At 35.1% G+C, this 23,323-nt stretch overlaps 1 protein-coding gene across 1 annotated transcript in view; it reads left to right on the top strand.

Annotated features, from left to right (window-relative positions):
- Positions 1 to 23,323, top strand: part of SMCHD1 (structural maintenance of chromosomes flexible hinge domain containing 1) — a 66,657-nt gene that overhangs the window by 3,707 nt on the left and 39,627 nt on the right. Inside the window, exons 2-17 of the mRNA XM_014871261.2 lie at positions 6,724 to 6,799; positions 7,243 to 7,404; positions 10,081 to 10,163; positions 10,272 to 10,402; positions 11,945 to 12,059; positions 12,212 to 12,331; positions 15,132 to 15,298; positions 17,465 to 17,558; positions 17,811 to 18,021; positions 18,905 to 19,022; positions 19,110 to 19,293; positions 19,807 to 20,004; positions 20,092 to 20,205; positions 20,648 to 20,754; positions 21,064 to 21,146; positions 21,293 to 21,406. Coding sequence (XP_014726747.2) covers positions 6,724 to 6,799; positions 7,243 to 7,404; positions 10,081 to 10,163; positions 10,272 to 10,402; positions 11,945 to 12,059; positions 12,212 to 12,331; positions 15,132 to 15,298; positions 17,465 to 17,558; positions 17,811 to 18,021; positions 18,905 to 19,022; positions 19,110 to 19,293; positions 19,807 to 20,004; positions 20,092 to 20,205; positions 20,648 to 20,754; positions 21,064 to 21,146; positions 21,293 to 21,406 — 2,077 coding nt within the window. The remainder of the gene's footprint in view (positions 1 to 6,723; positions 6,800 to 7,242; positions 7,405 to 10,080; positions 10,164 to 10,271; positions 10,403 to 11,944; positions 12,060 to 12,211; positions 12,332 to 15,131; positions 15,299 to 17,464; positions 17,559 to 17,810; positions 18,022 to 18,904; positions 19,023 to 19,109; positions 19,294 to 19,806; positions 20,005 to 20,091; positions 20,206 to 20,647; positions 20,755 to 21,063; positions 21,147 to 21,292; positions 21,407 to 23,323) is intronic.

The following is a 23,323-nucleotide window of genomic DNA, read 5'->3' as shown; positions in this document are numbered from 1 at the left end:
TTGTAGTGATCAATCCTAAAGCAGAAACCTTCTAATTAAGAATAATGCTAGCTTGAGTATTCCATTTGTGCGCTATAGAGCAATCATATAATTTCAGTCTACCATGACATTTTAAAGTGAATAAGTGGGTTAAATACTGTGTTTTGCTTCTTCTTGGCAGTACGGTTTCTTGTGCACCTTATTGTTGTCTTCTGTTAGGTCTTTGCCCCACTGCTTGTCCTGATGTTTAGAGCATAATTCAAAAATACTTAGTGGCAATAAGCAGAATGGAGCTAAACTGTTGGCAGCCAATCTGAGATTCATTACTCGCGTTATCACGTTACACAGTGGAGCCAGAACGCTTGAATTTGTTCCTGAGATGGGAGAAATCCTTCAGGCACTTAGAGAGGTCACACTCCTTTTAAAACAGGAAGGTGTCTGTGCTGAAAACTGCACAGTTTTGCCATGTGTGAAGGGATTTTTCAGAGGCTTTGAGGTGAGCTACCAGTCTGAAGAGAGTTAATGGCACTAAGGTTAGTGTTATTACTTATACAGGAACCAAACTCATTGGTAAATCCTTCCTTAGTTCTTCGGAAACTTCTCCTCATTGTTGTGATGTCCTTGTGTAAAAAAAAAAAAAAAATCTGTAATCTGTATAAAAAGTAAACATCTGTAATTAAATAATTAAAAACCAAGAATCATAATGAAACAAAATTTTTTGCTTTTAATCTTTTGTCACATCTTTTGTTGAGCTTCCCATTATATCCAAACCTGTCTACTTACTATTTAAATAGATTATTTTGCCGGTCCACCCACATAAATTCCAGTGTCTCAATAAGCCAAGAGGCAGAAAAGGGTATTCATTAAGATGGTGTATGGAAAGTAAGCATAAGAGTGCTATCAAATCAAGACAAGAAACAAGTGAAATTTGTGGTGAATATTTTTTTTAACAATGCCTAAGAAATAAAATATAATCAAATTTTTTGCAGTCAAAGAATTAAGTAAAATATATTAGGAACTTCTGCAAGTTTGTATCACCAAATATCATTCTGATAAATGCTCAGTAGAGATACTTCCATTAATGATGAAATCAGCCCATCTTGCAATAGTTGTATTTTTGTATTTTAACGTTTGTTTAACAATTCTGTATAACCAGAAACTGAAAACAGAGAGATTTTAAACGTTCTATGCATATGCAAAACAAGTTTCTCTCTGATTTTTAACGACTCTGTTGGAAGTACTCTAAGATCTGTGTAAGATGCAGCAACGCTGCCAGTTTTTTCCAAAACTATCACACTGCATTTCAGGCTTCACTGAAAACTTTGTATTTAGCATCTTTGTTAGTGATGGTTTGATGGAAAGAAGGCTTCACTTTGCATATCTTTGTTCTTAGGTAGAGCCTTATGGTGTACCAGTTGATTTGGAGAGCTGAGTGGCTTGTAGGTTCCTGGTCAAATTTGAGTGTTGGCAACACAGTCAGGTGCAGAGTATCTGCAGTCTTTAGGATTAGTTATCCAGGTGCAGTTGTTAGATGTGACCAGATATTTTTTTGTTTTGAAGAGTGGTTTCTGAATTCTTGTTCATTTAACAAGTGGTGCCATACAAAGTTTTTTGGTAGGAGAAGCTGGCACAAAGTTAATGTTAAAATTTTGGCTGATAGCTGCAGTGAGTGTTTGCGACTGTGATTTTTGACACTGTGGTTTGTGAAGGTCTTGTGGAAGTTACTGTCTAGACTCAGACTAAGTCTAGTAATGACAGCATACTCTTTGTAGAAATTGTGGGGTCCCAAGGATTCCTTCTGCATGCTAAAAGATGCAAATCTTGAAAAGATGTCTGAGTTAACATCGTTCTGAACAAATACCCTTGTGACTTCTGTGGAGATCTTGTATCATCCAGTTTGCCTCTTTCTCTCTGTTTTTCTATCAAATATTTAGAAGTATACCAACTGAACGTCTGAAAGTAGTGAAGCTTTTAAGTATGGCAGAGGACAAAGACCTTCAAGTTCTGCAAATATTGTCATCTGTAATTTGTTGTTTAGATGGAGATGGTGCTGTCAGTAAAGGATGGTTGGAAAATATTTTAGGACGTTAGTGTCCACTGCTAGTTTTTGTTTGTAGATAATCTCTAAAAACCATTTGACTAGAAGATATGGGTTCCTGTGTATTCCTGTTTTTCTGTAATATATAAATTTTTGCTTTGAACTCCAAGAAATGCTTAGAAATAATTTCTAGCTTTTTTTTTTTTTTTTTTTAATTTCAGCGACTTTTGTAGAGATTTTTGGATTCTTCTTTCTGTTGGTGTCCAAAGATGTTATATATGAGTTTGTGTTCTGACATTAGTGAAGCTCATTACGATTATAATTAGAGATAGCTGTTATATCATACTTGCCCTGCTACCATGAGTCCTTAGTTCCAGGTCTGCTCTAAGAGACCCTCAGCAAGTTGTCTTCATGTTGATAACTGTCCTAACAGTGGATTGGAAGAGTTTATTTGATTAACATTCTTATTAATCGTGTACAGTTGTTTTGTTTACTTCTGGCAAGGTGTCCACTTAGTCTTTTTATATTTTAGTTTTTGTGTTTGCTACTTTTTATAGATTGCCTTAATATTATATGGTTGTATGAATAATTGAGAGAGATAATATGAAAGATGGTCTTGGCTTGAAAATCTGTGATTTGAGAATGAAATAGTTTCTCTTAAATGTGTACTATCATTTAATTTTATATAATTTCCATTGATGTGAGAGTTTTCTCTCAATTTGGACTGATAACTCTTCATTAAGTGGGATAGTTAACTGATAAATACATGTCTTTCAGATAGTAATTTGGTAAATAGCATAGAATATTCAGTTAATCACATGCAAAATTACAGAAGGCTACAGGCTTCTCAGTGTTTGGATGTGGCTCTTAGCTTCATTTTTTCAGATTCCTGGACAGGTTTTTGCAAAGGAGTTGCTGGATCAATATGAAATACTGAAAAAACTATTGCTTTTTGCCATGTTGGGTAGCTAAGTAAATAACTATGAAGGACAGCATTGAAAATGACATTATCAGATTTCTCGACATTTAATTATATAGTTTAGGTTCCTCTTTAGAGGTTTGCATTGACAATACAGTTCTAGTAGTCAGAAAAAAAAAGACTTCTTGGCTGTAGAAGATGGCTCCATGGATGTTATGTCTCTGTTATCCTTTGGCTGCATCACCAAGCTCTGAGTCCATGTATTCTCATCCTTCTTATACACTGTGGGCTTGGATTGGTTGCAGTAGGAGGATACGGTATTTTAAGGGTACAGAAGTTGCATATTGTAGGGAACAACTGTTTGTGTTGGAAAGGCTTGGATTCCAAGAGGTTACATGTCTTATCTAAAGATATTGTAGCTTTGGCTTCACTGTTCTCAGTGTTCATGCTGGAGGGTGGTTCCATTCCTTCAGTTTTAAAAATCACCACCAGAAGATCTTATTTTATAATAATATAACTGATGGACCAGAGGAAGCAAGCCAGTGACTCTGTTGTAACAGTGTGTTATTTCCCCTTCACTTACCACTTCAAGCCTGTTCATGTGACCACAAGCTGTGGTGGTATGCACATAAAGTTAAATATTTGCTTATTGAACACCTTTTCCAAGGCAGATAGTAAATCCAGAGGCAAAATCTATGTTGACTTCATGCTGAGTGTTTTAGTTGGCTCAATAGTCAGGTAAGGCTTGCTGTGTGTGTGCAGATCAAGTAGCAGAAAAAGTTCTGAGCTTTTGTGCTCAGAAACACAGAGAGGAAATTCTGTTCTCTGACATGGGTTCTCCATGGGCCTCAGTACCTTTGGGACCATCCCTGCTCTGGTGAGGAGATCGTCCTTTCAGATAGAATGTGTCGGTCCCTGGCAACATCTGATGCATCTCCTCTGTTGTTTCTTCTATTTCTTCCCTGAGAAGTTTGAGCAGAAGCACCATGCGCCCTTCTGGTGAAATCTGGGTGAAGAGTGAGTTGTTTAATGGATTTGAGAGCTCTCTGGAGCTGGCTGTGGCTGTCTTAGGGCAATTGGTTGCCTCTTCTCCGTACTATTCTCTGACATCAAAGCCTGGCAACGTACATTCAACATGCTTCCAAGTGTGGTTTAGCAACTAATTTGATTTTTCAATAAACAGCTATGGTTACTATCCTAGAATATTAAAAATTTGGTTTGTTGACATAATCTATACTTTTCAGGCTTTAGGTGTAATTTTTATCTTCTCTGTGTACATAACTGTTCACCTTTGTACCATTTAAACTCTTGTATTTGCATGTAGCAAGAATATATAACCAGCTGTTTAGGGATCCTTGCTTTTTCACATGTCTGCCTTTTCTAGCTTGTGGATTTATTTGAAACTTGTCTCTGTTTTTTTCCCCAACATCTCTGCTTTTTTATACAAAAAGATAAAAGCTTTCCACTTAGTAGTTTGAACACAAACTTCCAAACATACTTTTACTATGAATGTGCAGAGGCATTTCTGAGCATAGTGATTGTACTCTTGAAGATTTTGATGGCATGACAAGCCTCATCATGGTGGTCTGTCTGGATTATCACAGAATAACTCATGGATTTATCATACGAATATGCTTCTGGATTGTCTCATGAATCTTATCAAATTGAGTTGTGTGCATCTTCAGTACATACTTGGAAAAGGACATCATGCTGGGCTGAAAAAGACATGGCAGTGAACCTGAACTTCTTACTAACAAAAGTTGTCAGATCTCTTACATGCGCAAATCTTACTGGGAAATGAAACATATGACCCAACATTGTCAGAACTGAATGAAAATCACCAACTGTACAAGTAAATTGCCTAGTGGGCTCACTTTAATTGAGGTATGACCAGCAGCTTCTCATCCTGGAAATCGCATTCACATACTGGCACAGCTATGTGGCCCTGTCACTGCTACCTGGCATAGTGGGAAGAGACAGGGACTAGGATAACCAAGAATATAGGACGGAGGGAGGAGGTAAAACAAGTAAGTTTTGTATAGAAGTGAAGCATTCAAACTGAGTAATCCCCAAAGTTTGCAAAGGATATGGCCTGTTAAACCATGGCATGGACAAGAAGAAACAGTTTTCTGCAGTTCAGATTGCCAGGCTTGGTGTACCTACCTAGCTAGTGAAATGGAAAGGACCTGCTGCCAGTGGACACACAAATGCTGGGTTCACCCCGGAAATTAAAGTGTAGCATGCCAGGCTGTTGGGGTTGGTTTAGTTGAGGCTCACCCGTGGAATGGGGAGAGGACTAGAAGGATGAGGCTGTCCTTGCTCCCATAGCAGGCTGCTGTCTTGTACTTGCACTAGCTGATCCTAACTTCTTGCTGCCTTAAAGTAAATTCTGCACCGTTCATTAGGATTTGAGAACAGAAGAGCCTTTGGGAGATTGAGAAAACAGGGAAGCTGTAATTAAAGCTGGAGGGAAAGATGCTTATCTATGCTTTCAAATGTAAAACCACAGTTATTCTACATTAACCATTGACCTCGAATAGCACAGTAGGATGTTAGCTTTCTAAAATCCATGTGTTTTAATGCTTACTTTTCTTGCTCTGAGCAATTTTATAGTTTTTCCTGCACAGATTTGCTGTGTGGAAATTTGTGTAATGTGAGAGGTAAAATTGGAGTGACCTGAATGTAGAAGAATTAAAAAATATTGCTCCAGGTTCTTAAGTCTGAATATCAGTCTCTGTGTCATCTGCATTTGTTTCACTTGCACTAAGTGCTATGAGAAATTCAACAATTTTTCTAATTTTGCTGAGGGATAATAACTGCACCTTTAATGTGGTCACAGGGAGAAAGCAACTGAAATATGGAAAGTAGGCTCCTAATGAAACCATAAGTAGTGTTTAAAAATATTTTTATGAGTGTGAGTAATAGGGATGGAAAGAGAGATGTGGGAAATGATGAGGGCAAGCTGCTGCAGAGAATGCTAGAGCTTCCTTCAGGGAAGAATCTGTTTAAAAGTGCATAAAGTACCTATCTGAGTTGTCACTGCAAGACTGACCAGGGTTGACTTTTACTTGAGTTTCAAAGACCTGGAAAGGCAGGAGAAAATACAGATATTTACTTTATAATTTTGGGAAAGAGATTAGTGTTGAATGTCAGGGTGCAAAAATGAGGGCAAAAGTAGAGGCATTTAAATGCATGTAGAAAGCAGGATAAGAAGTTTAAAGCTACAGTAAACACATTCAAAAGAAGGAATCAAAGTGGCAAAGATTGCTTAGGTTCAGAAGAATAAACTTCAGTGTTTTTACAATAAATAATTTTTCTGAAAAATATTATTTTTGTAGAGGTATGATATAATTGAAGAACAAAGACTTTAATATCCAATATCAAGAAATATTAGGTTGGTTTGTTTTCTTGAGTGCAGTTAAATATGGGACACCTTCTAGATCATAACTATTGCTGTTGTAGTTTCACAGTCAGAAGCAGAGCTGTTCAGTCTCATTCCTCTGCCCTCAAGGGGATTATCTGTAAGACAGTTCTTCCTTAAAATTCCTGTTGCTCACTAGAGTGTATTTTTATTTTATGCAGGTAAAAAAACAAACCACCCTAGTCTGGACAGATTTGGCTAAATTGAGAAAACAAGTGATCCTAAGTTCAACTGTGTTCTAAGAGATTAAGCGATTACTCATCAGTAGCTTGTGACAAAGTAAATAGACTGCACCTTTTTTTTCTTAATGTTCTGAATAGTTTTTGGACTACTTAGTTATCATAACTAAACCTTCCATTTTTATAGGCATTTGACATATCTTCTGATGAAACCTTTGTTATCACGACGACAAATAGGAAGGAAGTTACAGAAGATAACTTCAGTAAGTATCTTCGATGGCAAAATAATTACAGGTATTTCTTATATTGATCATAAAGATCACATAATTGTGCTTTATGACATGCAATAATTAACTGAAAATACAAATCCTGCAATAGTTTGCCAAAAATGGTTTAAAAATTACTTTCACAAACATGTTTTTGATGAGTTAGTGTGGTGACAGTTATATGAAGTATCTTCTGTCACAGATTCTGTAAATGACAGGGAAAAATTATATGTACATAGCTGTCACCTGAGAAAATTAATTGAATTATTAAACTTGGAAATGTGAAAAGGTATTAATTGAAATGCTGTTGTTAAATGCTGAACAGGCAATGCCAAGGAAAATACAGAGATTACCTGTGGCTAAACCTGTTCTTGTTTTGAGAGCAGAAGTTGCCTGATGCAATGCTCTTCAATGTACTTTATATTTCATCTTCACTGCAGGGGATCTTGTTCAGGATGGAGTTACTTTATATGTGCTACAGTCAGTTGATCAAATGTTGCTTTTGGCAACCAAGGAACGAATTGACTTTCTTCCCCACTATGATACACTTGTCAAAAGTGGCATGTATGAGTATTATGCCAGCGAGGGCCAGAATCCTTTGCGTAAGTACCTACAAAAGTAATCTCCTATAAACGATGTTTATATTAATATAATGTGGTTATGAACAATTCAACTTATATATAGCTTATATAGCTGCTAAAAATAGTATTAACTATAAAAGAAAAATTAACTATGTTCTTCATACAAATTTTTCTTTTAAACCTTATTAAAAGTAGCCACCTAAGAATCCAGATTTATAGAGGTAACTTCTCAAATATTTATTCAAGAAGTTTGAGTATTTTAGAAGTAAAATAACTTTAGCCTGAATAATCTTGTGCATGTCATTCAGACAGGTCAGCATTTGTGTTATCAGATTTGTCTCCTGTACTAAACTGTAGACTTTTGTATTTGAATTTCATAAACAGTTTTTGTGTGAGCTACTATAGAATTGTGTGCCCTCCCATCTGGAGTGCTACAGGGCTTAACTTGCCAACAAGAGCAAGTATTTTTTCTTTGAAAAGATACCTCTTTAATTAGTTTTTATCTAAGTGGTGCATGAAATATATGACCAGCATTTTGTATTGTTTTTTTGAATAAATTGCTTTTGTTTATGGCTTCTCTTAAAATTCTGTCTGTGGCTGTGATTACCTTCTCAGAATTATGGACCTCTTAGATACAGCAGGTTCAAAATTGTACAGAAAATAAAGCAAAAAAAAAGAAGATTCAAGCATGATACCATTCCTGTTGTTTTAAAACAGTATCAAAAATGTCTGTAAAGAGCAGCTGTGTTTTTAAGGACTAGTCTTTCTTCTTTGTGCACATCATTTGTTCTGTGCCCTAGCAAAGGCACTGTTGGGTTTGGTGATACTGTGCTCAAAGTGCAGTAATAGTTGAATCAAGTGTTACATCTGTCCGTGTGCACAGGAATTGCTGTGTGAGGCCACACAGAACATTCTGTGGAGATCTGTGCTTTATTCCTGCCAGCAGCCATTAGTGGGCTGTTGCTCTCCAACACAGAAGAACTGACTGGAAAGGCCAAGCTGGGCCTGGACTGTAGTGACCACACCCTGGTGGAATTCGATTAAATAGGCAAAGTGTAAAGTATTGTAAGGACTCGAAACCTTAGGAAAAGACCTTCCAGTTGTTTAAGGGTGTGGTGGATTGAGCACTGTGGGAAACACCCTTGGGGATAAAGGAGTAGAAGAGTGCTTGCAGTTATTGAAATGACCTTTTAGAGCACAAGAGCTATTGATTTCGATGTAGAGGAAATTGGGTGTAGAAAGCAGGAGAATAGCATGGCTGAGTAAAGGCCTCCTGGTCAAACTAAAACACAAGAGGGAATTGCATCGGTGGTGGAAGCAGGGGCATGAATACTGAGAATAAAATAGGGATATTGCCTGGGAATGTACGGATGAGATCAGGAATGGTAAGGCACAGCTGGAGCAAATTTGGCAAGGGATTTGAGGAGGATTAATAAGGGTTTCTACAGATACCTTAGTAAAGGATGACAAAAGAAGTTGCACCCTAAATAAATGAAATGCAAGGCGAGGGGGTCTAGTGGCAGCTGACATGGAGAAGACTGAAATACTAAATAATTTTTCCCTGGCTGCATATTGCAGCTTTGAGCCTGTGTAAGTGTAATGCAGCTAATGCTTCTTATATACGATATCTCTAAGGGCAATGCCTAACCAATTTCGAGTGTTGATGAAGGATCATTGTTCTTTGGTATCTAATACCAAATATGGATCACATAACTGATTCTCAGCTACTCTATTTGCAATGAGCAAAGTTGCAAAAAAGTGCAGTACTGTTTTTATACTTTGATAACTGCTTGAGGGAAAGTGCCAAATGCTTCAGTGTTGCTGTGTTACACTAATACTCAGGAGTTTTCTTTTATGTGTCTGAAGTGTGTGGCCAGTGTAAATTGCATTTTGAAGAACTCTGCAAATTGTAGGAAATAAGGTTTCCTTTTTAGAGAGACTGAATGGAAATGTCTGTTCACTAAAGCTAGTGAGTCAGATTGAATGAACCTGAACTTGATGTATATTTTTCAGATTAAATGCAATTTTCCAGTAAACTTAGGTAGTTTTACTTTAATTAGGTAAGGACTCCAAGTATTAATGGTTAGAAACAAGTAATTTGTGCAAACAGTTTGCCCTGACTATTTCTGCTGTGTATTGCCATGGATCTGATAGAACATTGGTTGTATTACCATTCACTGAAATCCTTCAACCATTTCTACAGATTTCTTTGTTTTTTATAAACAGTTAACATTGTCGTTTTAGATGTTTCACAAAATTGCAATACAGGTTTCTTCAGTTAATTCATTCTTCCCTCAATATCTTAACAAGTCAAAGTCTATTTTTATGTACTTTTTATGTACTCTCATATGAATCATAAAAATTAATTCCTAATTGCAAAAAGGACAAATCTGTCTTTAGGTAAGGAGGAGTTAGTTAGTTTATCATTGTTCTTTCCAGTAATTGTGTTCTTACCACTAAGATGTGAGAGATTCAGTGATGAAACAAATAATGAAGTACATGTACAAAAGCTATTTTATTTTTTAAACAAGATGATATGTGATTTTGATTGTTCTGATGTGATTTTGATTGTTCTGAGGGGCTTAGGTTTTGTCTGTGTTTAGGTAATGTGTCACCCTAATTGCTTGGAAGAAATGACTGTAAGTAGATGTCTGTTTTCTGAGCACTAATAGGGTTATTTTTCTTCAATTTCTTTAGCATTTGCCCTTGCTGAATTGATTGACAATTCTCTGTCAGCTACATCTCAAAATACTGGTATTCGGAGTATACAGATAAAATTGGTAAGATAGAAATACTTTAATTTTTTTCCGACTTAGTTTGCATTATCCCTTTTTTTTTCCTGTTGCTCCTTGTTGATTTGTGCTGTTTGTTTGTCTTTCCCCAAACAGTTGTTTGATGATTCCCAAGGAAAACCAGCTGTTGCTGTGATTGATAATGGAAGTGGAATGACTTCTAAACAGCTTAACAACTGGGCTGTATATAGATTGTCAAAGTTCACAAGACAAGGTGACTTTGAAAGGTTAGCAAGTTCTAAATATTTCTACAACAATTAGCAAGCTCTGCAAAGATCCACAAAATACGCTTTTAAGACTCAGCTGTATGCCAACACTTAGCTAAACCCTGTCATTTTATGATTACAGAAATAGACCCATACTTTTTCTAAGTTGGAAATAGAGAAACTTCATAACACAAAACTGCTCTTCAATTATTGTGACACACTGAATACTTCTTTGTTCCTGGGACCTTTTCTAAACTGTCTTTTGCTTTTTTGCTTGCCTGCGTAGGGGCATGCTATGTCCTGCAGAGGATTTTTGTACTGTGTTCATCTGTTACCTGAAAACCTTTCAGTAGTGCATTAAATAATGCATTCATTAACTGTTAATCTACTGGAATAACAGATAACTTGAACTAAAGCCATGTATCTGTTTTTCTTTTTTTTAATTTAAACCTTAATTCTGTAATTTTACTACAAGTTATACCTGAGGATGTCTATTTTTTGATGCAGGCTACACAGAATAAATGTTTTGCATTTGAAGAAGAAAGTGGAAGTTTCATGGTGGTTTTTGCTACTTATATGAATTAACATTACAATTTTGAAGCTGTTCTCAAGAGATGTTCCACCTCTACAGCCAGGCTTAATCCTAGTGTACAAAATTCCACATAATTAGTTATGTACAGTTTTTGAGCTTCAGTCACATTTTAAATACCTTAAGACTAGCATTGTAAATGTGAGGATGAGAATTAGAGCCTCAGTCATAACTAATTTGTCATATGAGCAGGTAGTGTAAAAAGTAATGGGGCTGTCGGAAGTGATAATAGAGCTAGGGGAAGTTTTTTTGCATTGAAAGCATCTCCAGATAGAAAGCCCCTGTCTTTTAAACATGGAGATAAGTGCATAAAAAGTGATTCTGGGTCATTTGTAAAGAAATTCACTACTTTTTGAAATTGCTGTAGGTGAGCTTAGTAACAGAAATGCGAAGTATTCCTAAAATGAAGTTTTAAACTGTGGGTTACTGCCACCTATAATGGAAGCATAGGTGTAAATCATAGCAGGATACCATCTACACCTTATTTTTATTTGGGACTGCTGTGATTTAAAAATAAGTGTTTGTCCTAAACTAGGTAAGATTTTTCAAGGTGACTAAAAAGACATGGAATTTCACTACTGATAGCATATGTCATCTCTCCAAGTCTGCATTTAATAGTTGGTTGGCATTATTTCCCACTTCGACTTAGAAGTATTTTTATGAAAGGATGCTGCCAGAAAGATCAAGCTTGCTTTGTAAGCCATTTTCATTTGATTAAAATTTGGTTTGTGAGAAGGGACAGAAATGTTTTATAAGATGACTTAGGAATACTCAGTAATCATCCTTTTAAAAAGAGTACATCAAGAATTTCAGGCACTTATATTTCAATGTTGCAGTTTTAAAAGGTATAAAATGAAGGATTTTTTAACAAAATGCCAGGAGGAATAATTTAATAGAAGCTCCAGATCAGAAGTATCTTTGGGTTTAATTACTTTTGTCTTGAAAAAATTTATTAAAGACACTTTCATTCTCAGTGATCATTCAGGATACGTACGCCCTTTGCCAGTGCCTCGTAGTTTAAATAGTGATATCTCGTATTTTGGAGTTGGAGGCAAGCAAGCGGTGTTCTTCGTGGGACAGTCTGCCAGGGTAAGTCAATGTCAGACTTTAATTTTATTTTAGAACACTTGAACACAGTCAGATTGTTACTTCCTAACTTTCAGTCACAGCATTAAAGTATTTTACGATGTTAATTTTAAGTCTTATTTTGATTTTAAATGCTGTTTCTTTAATAAAATTAGATGATAAGCAAACCTGCAACATCTCAGGATGTTCATGAACTTGTCCTTTCTAAAGAGGATTTTGAAAAGAAGGAGAAAAACAAAGAAGCAATATATACTGGATTCATTCAAAACAGAAAGGTAAATAGCCTTAAAATTCTCTCATTTACAAATAAATAGAGGTTAATGTGATTTAACTGTGTAATATTCTTGTAATGCTTATCTGGGGATATCTTCATCTTATTGAATCATTTGCACCCTGGAGTGCAAAAGGGAGTAACCGAGAACTTGAAGACACTGTATCATAATGCCTTATTTTTATGGGATACTTTTTCCTCTTTTCAGTTAAGGTTAAATGACAGAAATGCTTTACAGTTTTACATGCCAGGTTAAGAAAAATATTTTAAAATACGTATCTAAGCACAGCAGTTTTTCGTTGTGTATGAAACAAAAATGAATTTTCTCTGAAGCAGTAAGGAATAAATTAGGGAAACAAATTGTACTTATTTAGAAATATATAAGACTAACCTGCATATGGGAGAAAAGTCCATCCAGACCAACAAAACCCATTGATTTTACAAATATTCATCAATTTTGTAAAATAAATGAACTGTTTAGCTGAAAACTAAACTTAACGGTCCTGATGCTTTTCATGAAGAAAAAGAGCCTCAGTAAAAAAGCTTTAAGATAAGGAGAAAGACTGAAAAGAACTGTTCTTTGGACTTCTGGGCTAGGAAGGAAAGACAAATATGTAGCTAAGGTTGTTGATGGGAGGAAAAATGGGTGGTGTGTATGACAAGATAGACCTTGAGCCCATATCAAGTGGGTTATATCAGTGTTCTTGGTGTTTTGTTTGGGTGAGAAAGGAGCAGGAAGTAAAATTTTTTATCATCAAGATTTTTATCAGTCTTGGTCAGTGAGTTGCAACAAAAAGTGAATTGCCAGAGTTTTGTTTTTATTCTCTGTACAATATCGTTAGAAATGTAGACTCACAAAAATAGAAACTGAAAATAAATGCAGACAAAATCTGCTTTATTGTAAAGGGTACAAATGCTTTCTGTCCTTGTTTGACATTAAAGAGGAAGAGTGGATGATACAAAGTAAAAGACAAACTAGCAGGCATATGTTGGAGGAAAGTAGCTGAATGAGATACATAGATACTACAAAGAGTTCAGGGGGGTGGTGCAATCAACTGTTGGAGAAGTTGCGGTTATAATACAAAATTAAAGTTAAACTGACACTGTTAAATAATGCAAGTTCTATTAGAGTTAAAAGATAACTTGTAACTATCCAAGAGGGAAGAGATGATGTGAAAAACTCAAGTAATTGAAGTCTGAAGATAATAAAGAAATAACTCAGGTTTAGGATTTTTTTTGCAAATCACTGAAATACCTAGGCCAGTTCATTATATTGGTGTGAAATAAAATGTGTGAATTTGTCTTGTTAACTTGAAAAAATGGTCTGCATGGCACATACATCAGCAAGAGAATGCTGTGGCAGAAGTATTGAATGAATTGCTAGTGTGAGAAGAATAATTGAGCTTTTGAGCCATTCAGTTGGTGAAGGAAGTAACTTTTGCAAAGAAATCAAGATGTAATTAATATGAAACAAAAGGCACTATAGAACAAGGCCATAACACTGAAGAGAAGTGGCATTAATGGTATCCCTGCTGTTCTTCTTTCCTTGATGTATAATAGGCACCTATCTCCACTGCAGCCACTTTTCAGGACCATTTAATATTGCAAATAAGTAAATAGTATTTTTCTAGTTGAGATAAATGCTAGGAATGTAGCGCAAGGTAGGCCATGGGTAGTTTGTCATCTGGGAAGGCAGCCAGAGAATTTGGGAGTGATGATTTTGGGAGATCTTTCACACTGTACAGAGTGGCACTTGTTCAGCATCAGTGTGCAGCTTGTAGGTTTGTCAGATCACATGGAGATGAGGTCCAAGCAAATCTGGCTTTTTTTTTATTATCACCAATCCCATCACTAGCGTAGAATAGTCCCTTGTTTGCATTAAATCAGCAAGACTATTATGTTTAAAAGAGGCTGTACTGTGGGCAGGAAAAAGATGAAGTCTTCTTTGATGAAAGGTCTTAAAATTGATTAAATTATCCTCTTGATTAAGGAGAACTCTTTGATTCCCTGAGGAAAATAAGTCTTGATAGAGCACCCTTGATTAACTATTTCACCTAACTATGGTTAGGTAGGACATGTCTCCTTTCATGCTTTAGTGATGTGGGGTTTTTCTGCTTTCCTGCAAAATAATAGGTGCATTTACTACAACATATCTTCTCCATTTTAGCAGTTGTTTGCATTCACTAGAAAGATCTCAATCTTTGTTTTAAAAATAGCTTTTTTTCTGGATGTACTGAATGTAAGGGATTACTCACTGGCCCATTGTGAAGCATGACATCAACCACTGTCTCTCTCTGCAGTTTAGCAGCCTGTCAATGGAGTAAAGTTCATCCATTCAGGAAAAGACAATCAATAGTTTCTGGAATCAGGAATCTCTCCCTCTATTAAAAAGCACTTGAGATTCTGTTATATGAAGCAACCTATCCCTTTAAAAGCCAATAATATTTTTTGGCTTTGTTTTCCTAAAGGGGACTTAATGTCTTGCACACTTAATGCTTCCATTTGATGGATGAGAACATGGATATCACACAGTGCTACATTAAACATGATTAAATGTATTTCTAGACAGCACTCTTCAAGTGCTGTGATGGAAGTGAGTTGAAAATGAACTGGATCAGTGATGTCACATTCTCAGCTTGTTGACTTTAATTTGGAAACTTTTATTTTAAGCTTTAATTCTTTGTGATACTTAGCATCATGTTCTGTATTACTTTTCTCTTATGTTTTTTAATCCCTTTGAAGTTGATGGGAGTTCAGAAATTCAGTTTATATCTCTGCACTTATTATTTTACTCTTTTTTGTAGCCATCTGATTCTACTCACATCACAAGTGATGATGAAAGATTTCTTCATAATCTAATTTTAGAAGAAAGGGATAAAGAGAGTTTCACAGCAGTTGTCATTACAGGTGTGCAACCAGATCATATGCAATACTTGAAAAACAACTTTCATCTTTGGACAAGGCAGCTGGCGTAAGTTGGTGATTTAAAAGATTTGATTTAAAAGTGGGCTAATAATTAAGTCAGATAATCATGAACTGCTTCCTCTTTGGACTTTGACACTGGCCTTATTCCTGTTAAGGCTGTTGATACTGCAATTAGTCTCCCTATCTAACCAATTTTACAGAAACTAAAATAAGTGAATGGGGCACCCCCAACCAAAGATGTGACTTGATGATTAGTACATATTGATCCACTAATTTTTAGTTGCCTGTTCAGCTTAATGGTGTTTTACTAATGTAATAAGTTGTTAATCTAATTACTAATAACTTCATCAGTTACTTTGCTCCACAGCTGTGTTCCTAACCTTGGTACCTAGCTTTGTATGTTTTAGATCTTTTGGTTGACTTTTTAAAACAACAATAAAAGAAAGTACCACTGTTTCATCCTAGTTTAAGAGGGAGGAGGATATATGACACTATCTGCTCTGTACTGTAATAATGTCATCAGTGGGCCCACAGAGCCTGGAGATACCTGTCAATAGTTTGGGCTTACCTCTCAAGATGACTGATCCATCTGTGAACATAAACTGAAGTACGAAGTCATAGACCAATTTTGAAATCTGACAAACTATAGAACTTTGTTTTCAGACTATGATTTTATTTTTGTGATACTTATAATCTGATAATAATAGATATACTTAAAAAGAGGATTAATATAAATATTAAATACGGGAACTATCATTCAGTGTTTCACATAAAAACTTGTTGCTGGAAACATTTTTAACCTCATGAAAATATAGGGTACATCTACATGCAGAGAAGAATTTAGGCCCCTCATTAGCTTCCTGGGGCTCATCAAGTGAACACTCATGCTTAAGTGTATGTTAGTTCTTTCCAACCATTTCTTGAAGTGAAAAAGCTGCCTCTATTTGAGATGGAATCCAGGTGCAATTATTCAAATATATGCCCTGTAGCTGTTATAGTGAAACCAATCATTTAGCCTTCCAGTGCTACACAGTTCTGTGTCACTGTTTCAGCTGTAATGGCCCTTTTCCCCTTGAACACCTCCCCATTCCCTTCCGCCGTGCCTATTGCCACACGTGCATGATACCAGTTTCATGATGCTTTAACGCGCTGCAGCACAGCCCTCATTGTTTTGGATGCTTTGAAGTGGAGATCAACCCCGAAAAATAACCATGTCTTAAGGCCCAGGAGAAGACTGCATTTTGAAGTCTGAAAGAAATGCAGACAAAATACTAAGCAATTTGGACATACCATGAAGTCCTGAGCAATGAGACCATGAGGAGCTTTTTTCTGGGAACCAGGATTTCTCTTTGGGGAGCATTTAGTGCAGTGGATGTCAAAAACAAAGCAGTTATAAACTTGCAGGTGCATTTGACTTTTGTCGTGCATTCAGTCCACTTGACTAGTACAATCCCATTTTTCTCCAAACCATCCCCCAAAGGTTTAAGGATTCAGTCTTTGAAGTTGGAAGAACTAGCTAGCTTGCTGAAAAGTTGAAAAAAATGGAGTTAAGTTCCTCGGTTTTCTCAGACTGCATATATCTATGAAATTATTTAATCTATCTAACCATGTGGATTTTTGGAAGTTTGTTAAATTAGGAAAAATGCCAACTAGAAAGCAACGTTTACAAGAGAAAAATTATTTCTGTTATGCAGATCACATCCATGACTCCTACCTATATTCAAATTTTTGTAAATAATGTAAAGATAGTGATTGTTTGTTATATTTTTCTGTTACTATAAATGATTGCTATAAAATTGATATCAAAGTGTAGAAAGAGTTGTGGCTCTAGTTCTTTCTGATTCCCAGAATGCAGAACAGTTTACAGTAATTATATATTAGTTTACCCTTGATGTAAAAGATCTGTAGCTGTGTAACAATTTTATTTTTTTTCACTTGCGCATGTTTTTTCAAATTTGTTTCCAATTATTTTACCCAAATATTGGTCCTAATGTGATTGTACATGACAGAGATGAGAAGAATGAAAAGGAGTCACTCTCCTCAGTAAATCTTTTGTACCAGATATATGTTGTCAAGGAGTTGATTTTGAACAGTGCAACAAACCAGTTATATTTTAATAAAAATAGAAGCTTTTTTAGAATTTTTTTAAATTATAGTGTGCAATTTTAAAAATTCACTTGCTGGTTTGATTTTTTTCTGAAATGTATTTCAGACATATCTATCACTATTATATCCATGGACCAAAAGGAAATGAAACTAATGCTGTAACAAAAGAAATCAGCCCTTTCAACAACATCGACATTCAAGTAAGAGATTTTATACATGTTACTTGAAAGTCCTGTTTGATGGTACCTCATTGCGTATTGTGCCTGTTTCTCTGTAATCATGCATTTTAAGATACAGCATTCAAGATGGTGTATGTAGTTTAATTTTTTGAATAATTCTATTTAGCATTGCAATGTAGGTACTAATTCCTTTGCTAACCGTCAATTGTCAAAGTACTTATTACTCTAAGTCTTTTGCTCTAAGGAAAATCAGCTTGTTTTCTTTTTTTCCAGATTTCAATGTTTGAAAAGGGAAAAGTACCAAAGATTGTCAATCTGAGGGAGATCAAAGATGACATGCAGACATTGTATATAAATACTGCAGCTGATAGTTTTGAATTTAAGGCACATGTTGAAGAAGAGGGTATAGTTGAAGGCATCATCCGATACCATCCCTTCCTTTATGATAAAGAAACATACCCTGATGATCCATGTTTTCCATCAAGTAAGTGAAATGTTCTGCTGCTTGTCAGTCCTATCATAGACAGTCCTACTATAAATATCTTAATGAAATAAAAACCAAAACAATTTTAAGTTGAAGTGCAAATTATTATCTGATTTAGGTTGTGTAAGAACAGAAAAGTTTGCATTCTTTTGGATTAACAGATCCTTTTGGATTAACAGATCCTGTGAATAAATTGGCTTTTGTGGCACTCATTCCCATAAACCTGATCTTTGGCATAACACCATTTGATTTCACATTATAAACTCTTAATGGAATGTAATACAGTTGAAACTTTGCACTTTCCTGACTGCATCTTTGCTCCAACAAAGTAATAAAATATGAGTAATTAGATTCAAGAGATTCTAGTATAGAGATACTGCAAAGGACAACATGTAGTCAGAAGTCTTTCATTAAAAATTTGTTTTACTCAGTTGTGGTGAGTTTTCAAATGCTAAGGGTTTAAAAAAACTGTGTGCCAGTATTTTTCTTTTTTCCCTCTCTTTCTTTTTCTTGACAAAAGAAATCCTGAGTTTAATTGGGGCAAGATTTTATGATACTAGAAGAACATCAGTTGAAACTGAGGAAAAAGTAATGATCAAATTTGAAATTTTCAAATTTGGTACATTTGGTAATATTTAACTTTCATTTCGAATTTTTCCTTATCTTTGTTAATTTTTCTCCTTGGTATTTATAAAACAAGAAGAAACTCTAATATTGTATATAATAAGCTTGATATAATGTGAATTGCTATGGCACTGGACTTAGTAACAGTAGTACTTCTTAATTAAGATTGCTATGGGTTTTGATATGATATTAGTTTTTTAAGGAAATATGGAAATATGTTCAAGGAGACTGTCTTTTATTTTTGTGGTTTTAAATCAAGGATTAAATGATGATGATGATGACGACTGCTTTATAGTAGAAAAAGGTGCCAGAGGAAAAAGGCCTATTTTTGAATGTTTTTGGAATGGAAGATTGATACCATACACAACTGTGGAAGAGTAAGTGGTAATCCGTTTGTACAGTCTCTTTCTATAATGTAAGCCTCTCTTTATAAAAAAGGATTTTAATGACTTTTTCCTTTTAAGTTTTGACTGGTGTGCTCCTCCAAAGAAGAGAGGATTGGCACCGATAGAGTGCTACAACAGAATTTCTGGTGCATTGTTTACCAATGATAAGTTCCAGGTCAGCACAAACAAACTCACTTTCATGGATCTGGAGCTGAAGCTGAAGGATAAGAATACTCTGTTCACAAGAATCTTCAATGGACAGGTAACACTGCATTCTGTTAAGTGTTTCTGCTTGGTGAAGTTCAATGCATATAATACAGAAACCTTTGTTCACTGGTTGTTTGTTCATGTCTCTCTGGTTTAGTGTGTAGTAAAGCTGAATCTTTAAATCTGAAAAATTAAGGCTTGATATTTTTCCTTTTATTTTCTTAAACAATTATTTAGTTGTTATATGACAGTTTTTGTGGAAAGACCCTCTTCCTGGAGGAGCACTTTGTGGAGAAGCACTTTTTTTGACTTGAAACGTATCTTTCCTAGAATTTTTAATGTTTTCAAGCTGAAGAATCCTTTTTTAATGTCTGTTTCTGTTTCTTTGTTTCTTTCTTTTTCTTTTCTGTTTGTTCTTTTGTTCCTTTTTTTTGTGTATCTTTTTGGCATTTGGCTTTTTTTAATTTGAGTACGGTATCTCTGTACTATTAAAATTGTTCAGGCTTCTGAGGTGGTCAGATTCAAATTTTATGAGTTAATATGTACTTATTTTGTAATCACTTCATAGGAGCAGCGAATGAAAATTGACAGGGAATTTGCTCTGTGGCTCAAAGACTGTCATGAAAAATATGACAAACAGATAAAATTCACAGTCTTTAAAGGAATAACTGTACGTCCTGATATACCATCCAAAAGAATGCAAAGCCCTTGGGCAATGTATGCTGCAATAGAATGGGATGGAAAAACATACAAAACTGGACAGCTGGTAAGTTAGTTGAACTCTATAAAAGGCAGATACCGTGCATTTGATGCAGGACTAATGTATGTATTAATTGGTGTCTTCTGCTTGTAGGTAAAAACTGTTAAGACTCATCCAATACTCTATGGAAGCATTGAGAAATTTTACTTGTATGGAGACCATGATGGGGATATATTTGCCACTGGGGGAGAGGTGCAAATTGCTTTGGTAAGAACAAATACAGAAAGGATTCACACAGCTAATGTGGATATTGAATATTTAAACATAATCCCTTGTCCAACTTAATTAAATTACGTTTAAATAACAGTTGAAAATTATGTAATATTTGGCAATCAGCAGTCTAAAAATACACTTTAGCTTTAATATTAATATATTAAAATTATTATTCATTATGAACAGTCTGATTTATTAAGATTTGAATATGAAATAAAGTATCACAGCTAGCATCATTAGTATGTTGTGCATCCATTTGTAACCCTTGTGATTTCAGCAAATTTTGAAACAGTGTATTGTGGTTTCACCAGCTAGTATTTATTAGCATATTGCATTATGTCTGTGTTGACTTGATTAGTCTCTTGATTGGGAGGTCTCTTGTCTGGCATATTATAAAAGTCTGGCCATTTATAACTCCACTGAATTTTTATTTTAGGAACCACAGGCATTGTATGCTGAAACGAAAATTATTCCAATCTCAAAACTTGACAGAACGGTGTCTGACAAAGTTGTTAAAAAATACATAGAGGATGAAATGGCAAGGTAAGCACTAAGTAATAATTACATAATTGTGGAGCTCCTAATTACAGTTTTTGTATTTAATCAGGAATCCAACAAAGTTCAGTTTTATTCCCAAATGGGAAAGCAGTCAGCTGTTTCAGTAGAAGCAGAAAGAAAATATAAACCAAGAAGAAATAGCTTGGGGTTTGTTTTTTCTTTCCCTACTGCAAAAATAATCTATTTAACTAAACCAGTCTATTTAACCAAAAATAGTCATGCCTATTGAACTAAAGATAAATTGCCCTTTATTTTAACTTACTGAAAAAATGTTCACCTTTTCTTTTTTATTAGACTTCCTGACAAATTATCGGTAACATGGCCTGAAGGAGATGAGTTGTTACCAAATGAAACAAGATTTGCTGGTACACCAATAGGTATGTTCTTTTCTTCAAAATACTAAAACGTTAAACACCAATTTAAAATACATTGTACACCCTTGTTAAAAAGACAAGCATACACAAATCTCTGACTTTTAATCCATGGCATATTTTAAATTTGTCATTTTTCATTTTAAATTCAGGAGCATTAAGAATAGAAATTTTAAATAAAAAAGGAGAAGCAATGCAAAAACTTCCAGGTACAAGCCACGGAGGTTCAAAGAAACTTCTTGTTGAACTCAAAGTTATTTTGCATTGTGAGTATTTAATTATATTTAATTGTGTCTTTATTATTTTTAAAGTACATTATGAATAATAAGGTGTTTTATTGTATAAAATATGTATATATCCAAAATGCATATTAGAATTGGATAAATTGATGTGGTAGTTAGACAATAGTCCATCAGTGCATGTAGTATTTCAAAGCCACTTTTCATGAAATGACAACTGCCTCAATGCCATATATTTAATGTCCTAGTTTGGTCTATATTTTGATTACATCTTCTGTCACAAGTAAGGAGGGCCTATAGAGTCCAGCCTGTCTACTTAACATGCATAAGAACATGGGTAAAATGGAAAATGTTTCTCTAATTAGCATAGCAATTTACATGAGCTGGATAGAAGTAGGGATTACACTTGTTTAGTATCTAACATAAACTCACCTGAGAATTTTTTTAAAAATCAAGTTTCTTTTGATTTAATGTCTTGTGGTTTCTATTTAGTGTGTGCTTCACTTGATGTTCTCACATTGCATTCTGTCCAAGGCAGCTGAAGTCACTCAGTTTTGTTTTGAACACAGAACACTAAATTCCCTGAAAACTCCAATTCCACACATGTCAAATATATATGAAACTTGTAGAAACCTAGAATCTTATTTCTTTCCATACACCATAGGAAAATCTATTTGTTGGGAGTTGTAAAAATACCTTTTGGAAGCACTGAGATTATTGTAGTGATACATGTCAAGGAAACCAAATTTAAGTATTTTAGCTACTGTTTAGTATGCATGTCATGAGACTACACATGATATTTCAATGGCACTCGTTTATGGGGGCTGACTGCTCCCATAATGGTGCATGACCATGGTCCAGCATAGTAGTGTGCTGGGGCATAAAGAGGTTAGAATGAAACAAGAGGTGTTAATTTAATATATATCATCAAATTATCTCCTGTCAGCATGCCTGACAAACCAGTGTTTTGCAAGCTTAATAAGGTACGGCATCCTGATGTCAAGAAGTATGGGCTTGAGAGAAACCTGATGTTTCTATTGTTCTGTTTTGTCAGGGTTGTTCCTAGGATCAGTGAACCTTTCATGTTTCCTGACCCATTCCTTGATGGAAATTTGTACTTTTAATTGTTTCTACTGCTTCCTGTGTTAGTTTTTTTCACTATTCACTTGAAGAATCAGTAGGGTAATCCTCGTGTTCTTCACCAGAACAATGAATAAGTCCTATATGTGATGATCTGGGCATGGCATACCTGTCAAACTCAGACCCCTAATTGTATGAATGAGAGAAATGTGCTTACATCCCTACAAAGGCCAAGAGCAATATAATGTATAAGAAGTTTATCTTCTCATTTGAAGAGTAGAATACTTGGCAGACTGTACTGTGGACTACCAAGAGAGCTGAGCTATGAGAAACCTGGTCAGTTACAGAGGAGTCTTATTATACAAGCTTCAATTCAAAATTAGGGTTTGAATTAGGGTTAAGAGAATGATAAAGTCTAGTTGACAGCTCTTACTTTGTCTTATGTATGCCGTTTGGTGCAAAAAAAGGGTCTTGAAACAGTTTTGCTTAGCTATAAAACAATTTGTATTTCTACTGCATTTCTTTTTATTCTGTGTAGTCTTATTACAGTTACATTCTATATTCTGAAGTGTATTTTGGGGAAAAAAAGTATTTGTGCTTCTTGACACTTCCACCAATAAATTTTGCATCTGTATTTATCTTGGGTTCTATAACCAGTCACTAAAACTGGCTCAGAGTTTGTGTGTTCTATTTTTGTACATGTCGTAATTCTGGAGAGGTTTATAAATACAGATAAAACATTTTGGAGCAAAACAGGAATGTTCTTTTTTTTTTCAGTTATATCTTCTGTCAACTGCACATTTTTATTATTGCTCCCATTTAAGCAGTTCTGCTGCAATCCTTTGTCAGGTCAATCTGTTGCCA

This window comes from Sturnus vulgaris, chromosome 1 (genome assembly GCF_052056855.1).
Source record: "Sturnus vulgaris isolate bStuVul1 chromosome 1, bStuVul1.hap1, whole genome shotgun sequence".
NCBI lineage: Eukaryota > Metazoa > Chordata > Aves > Passeriformes > Sturnidae > Sturnus > Sturnus vulgaris.
Note: the sequence above shows the minus strand (reverse complement) of the source record. Positions and strands in the feature narration are given on the sequence as shown.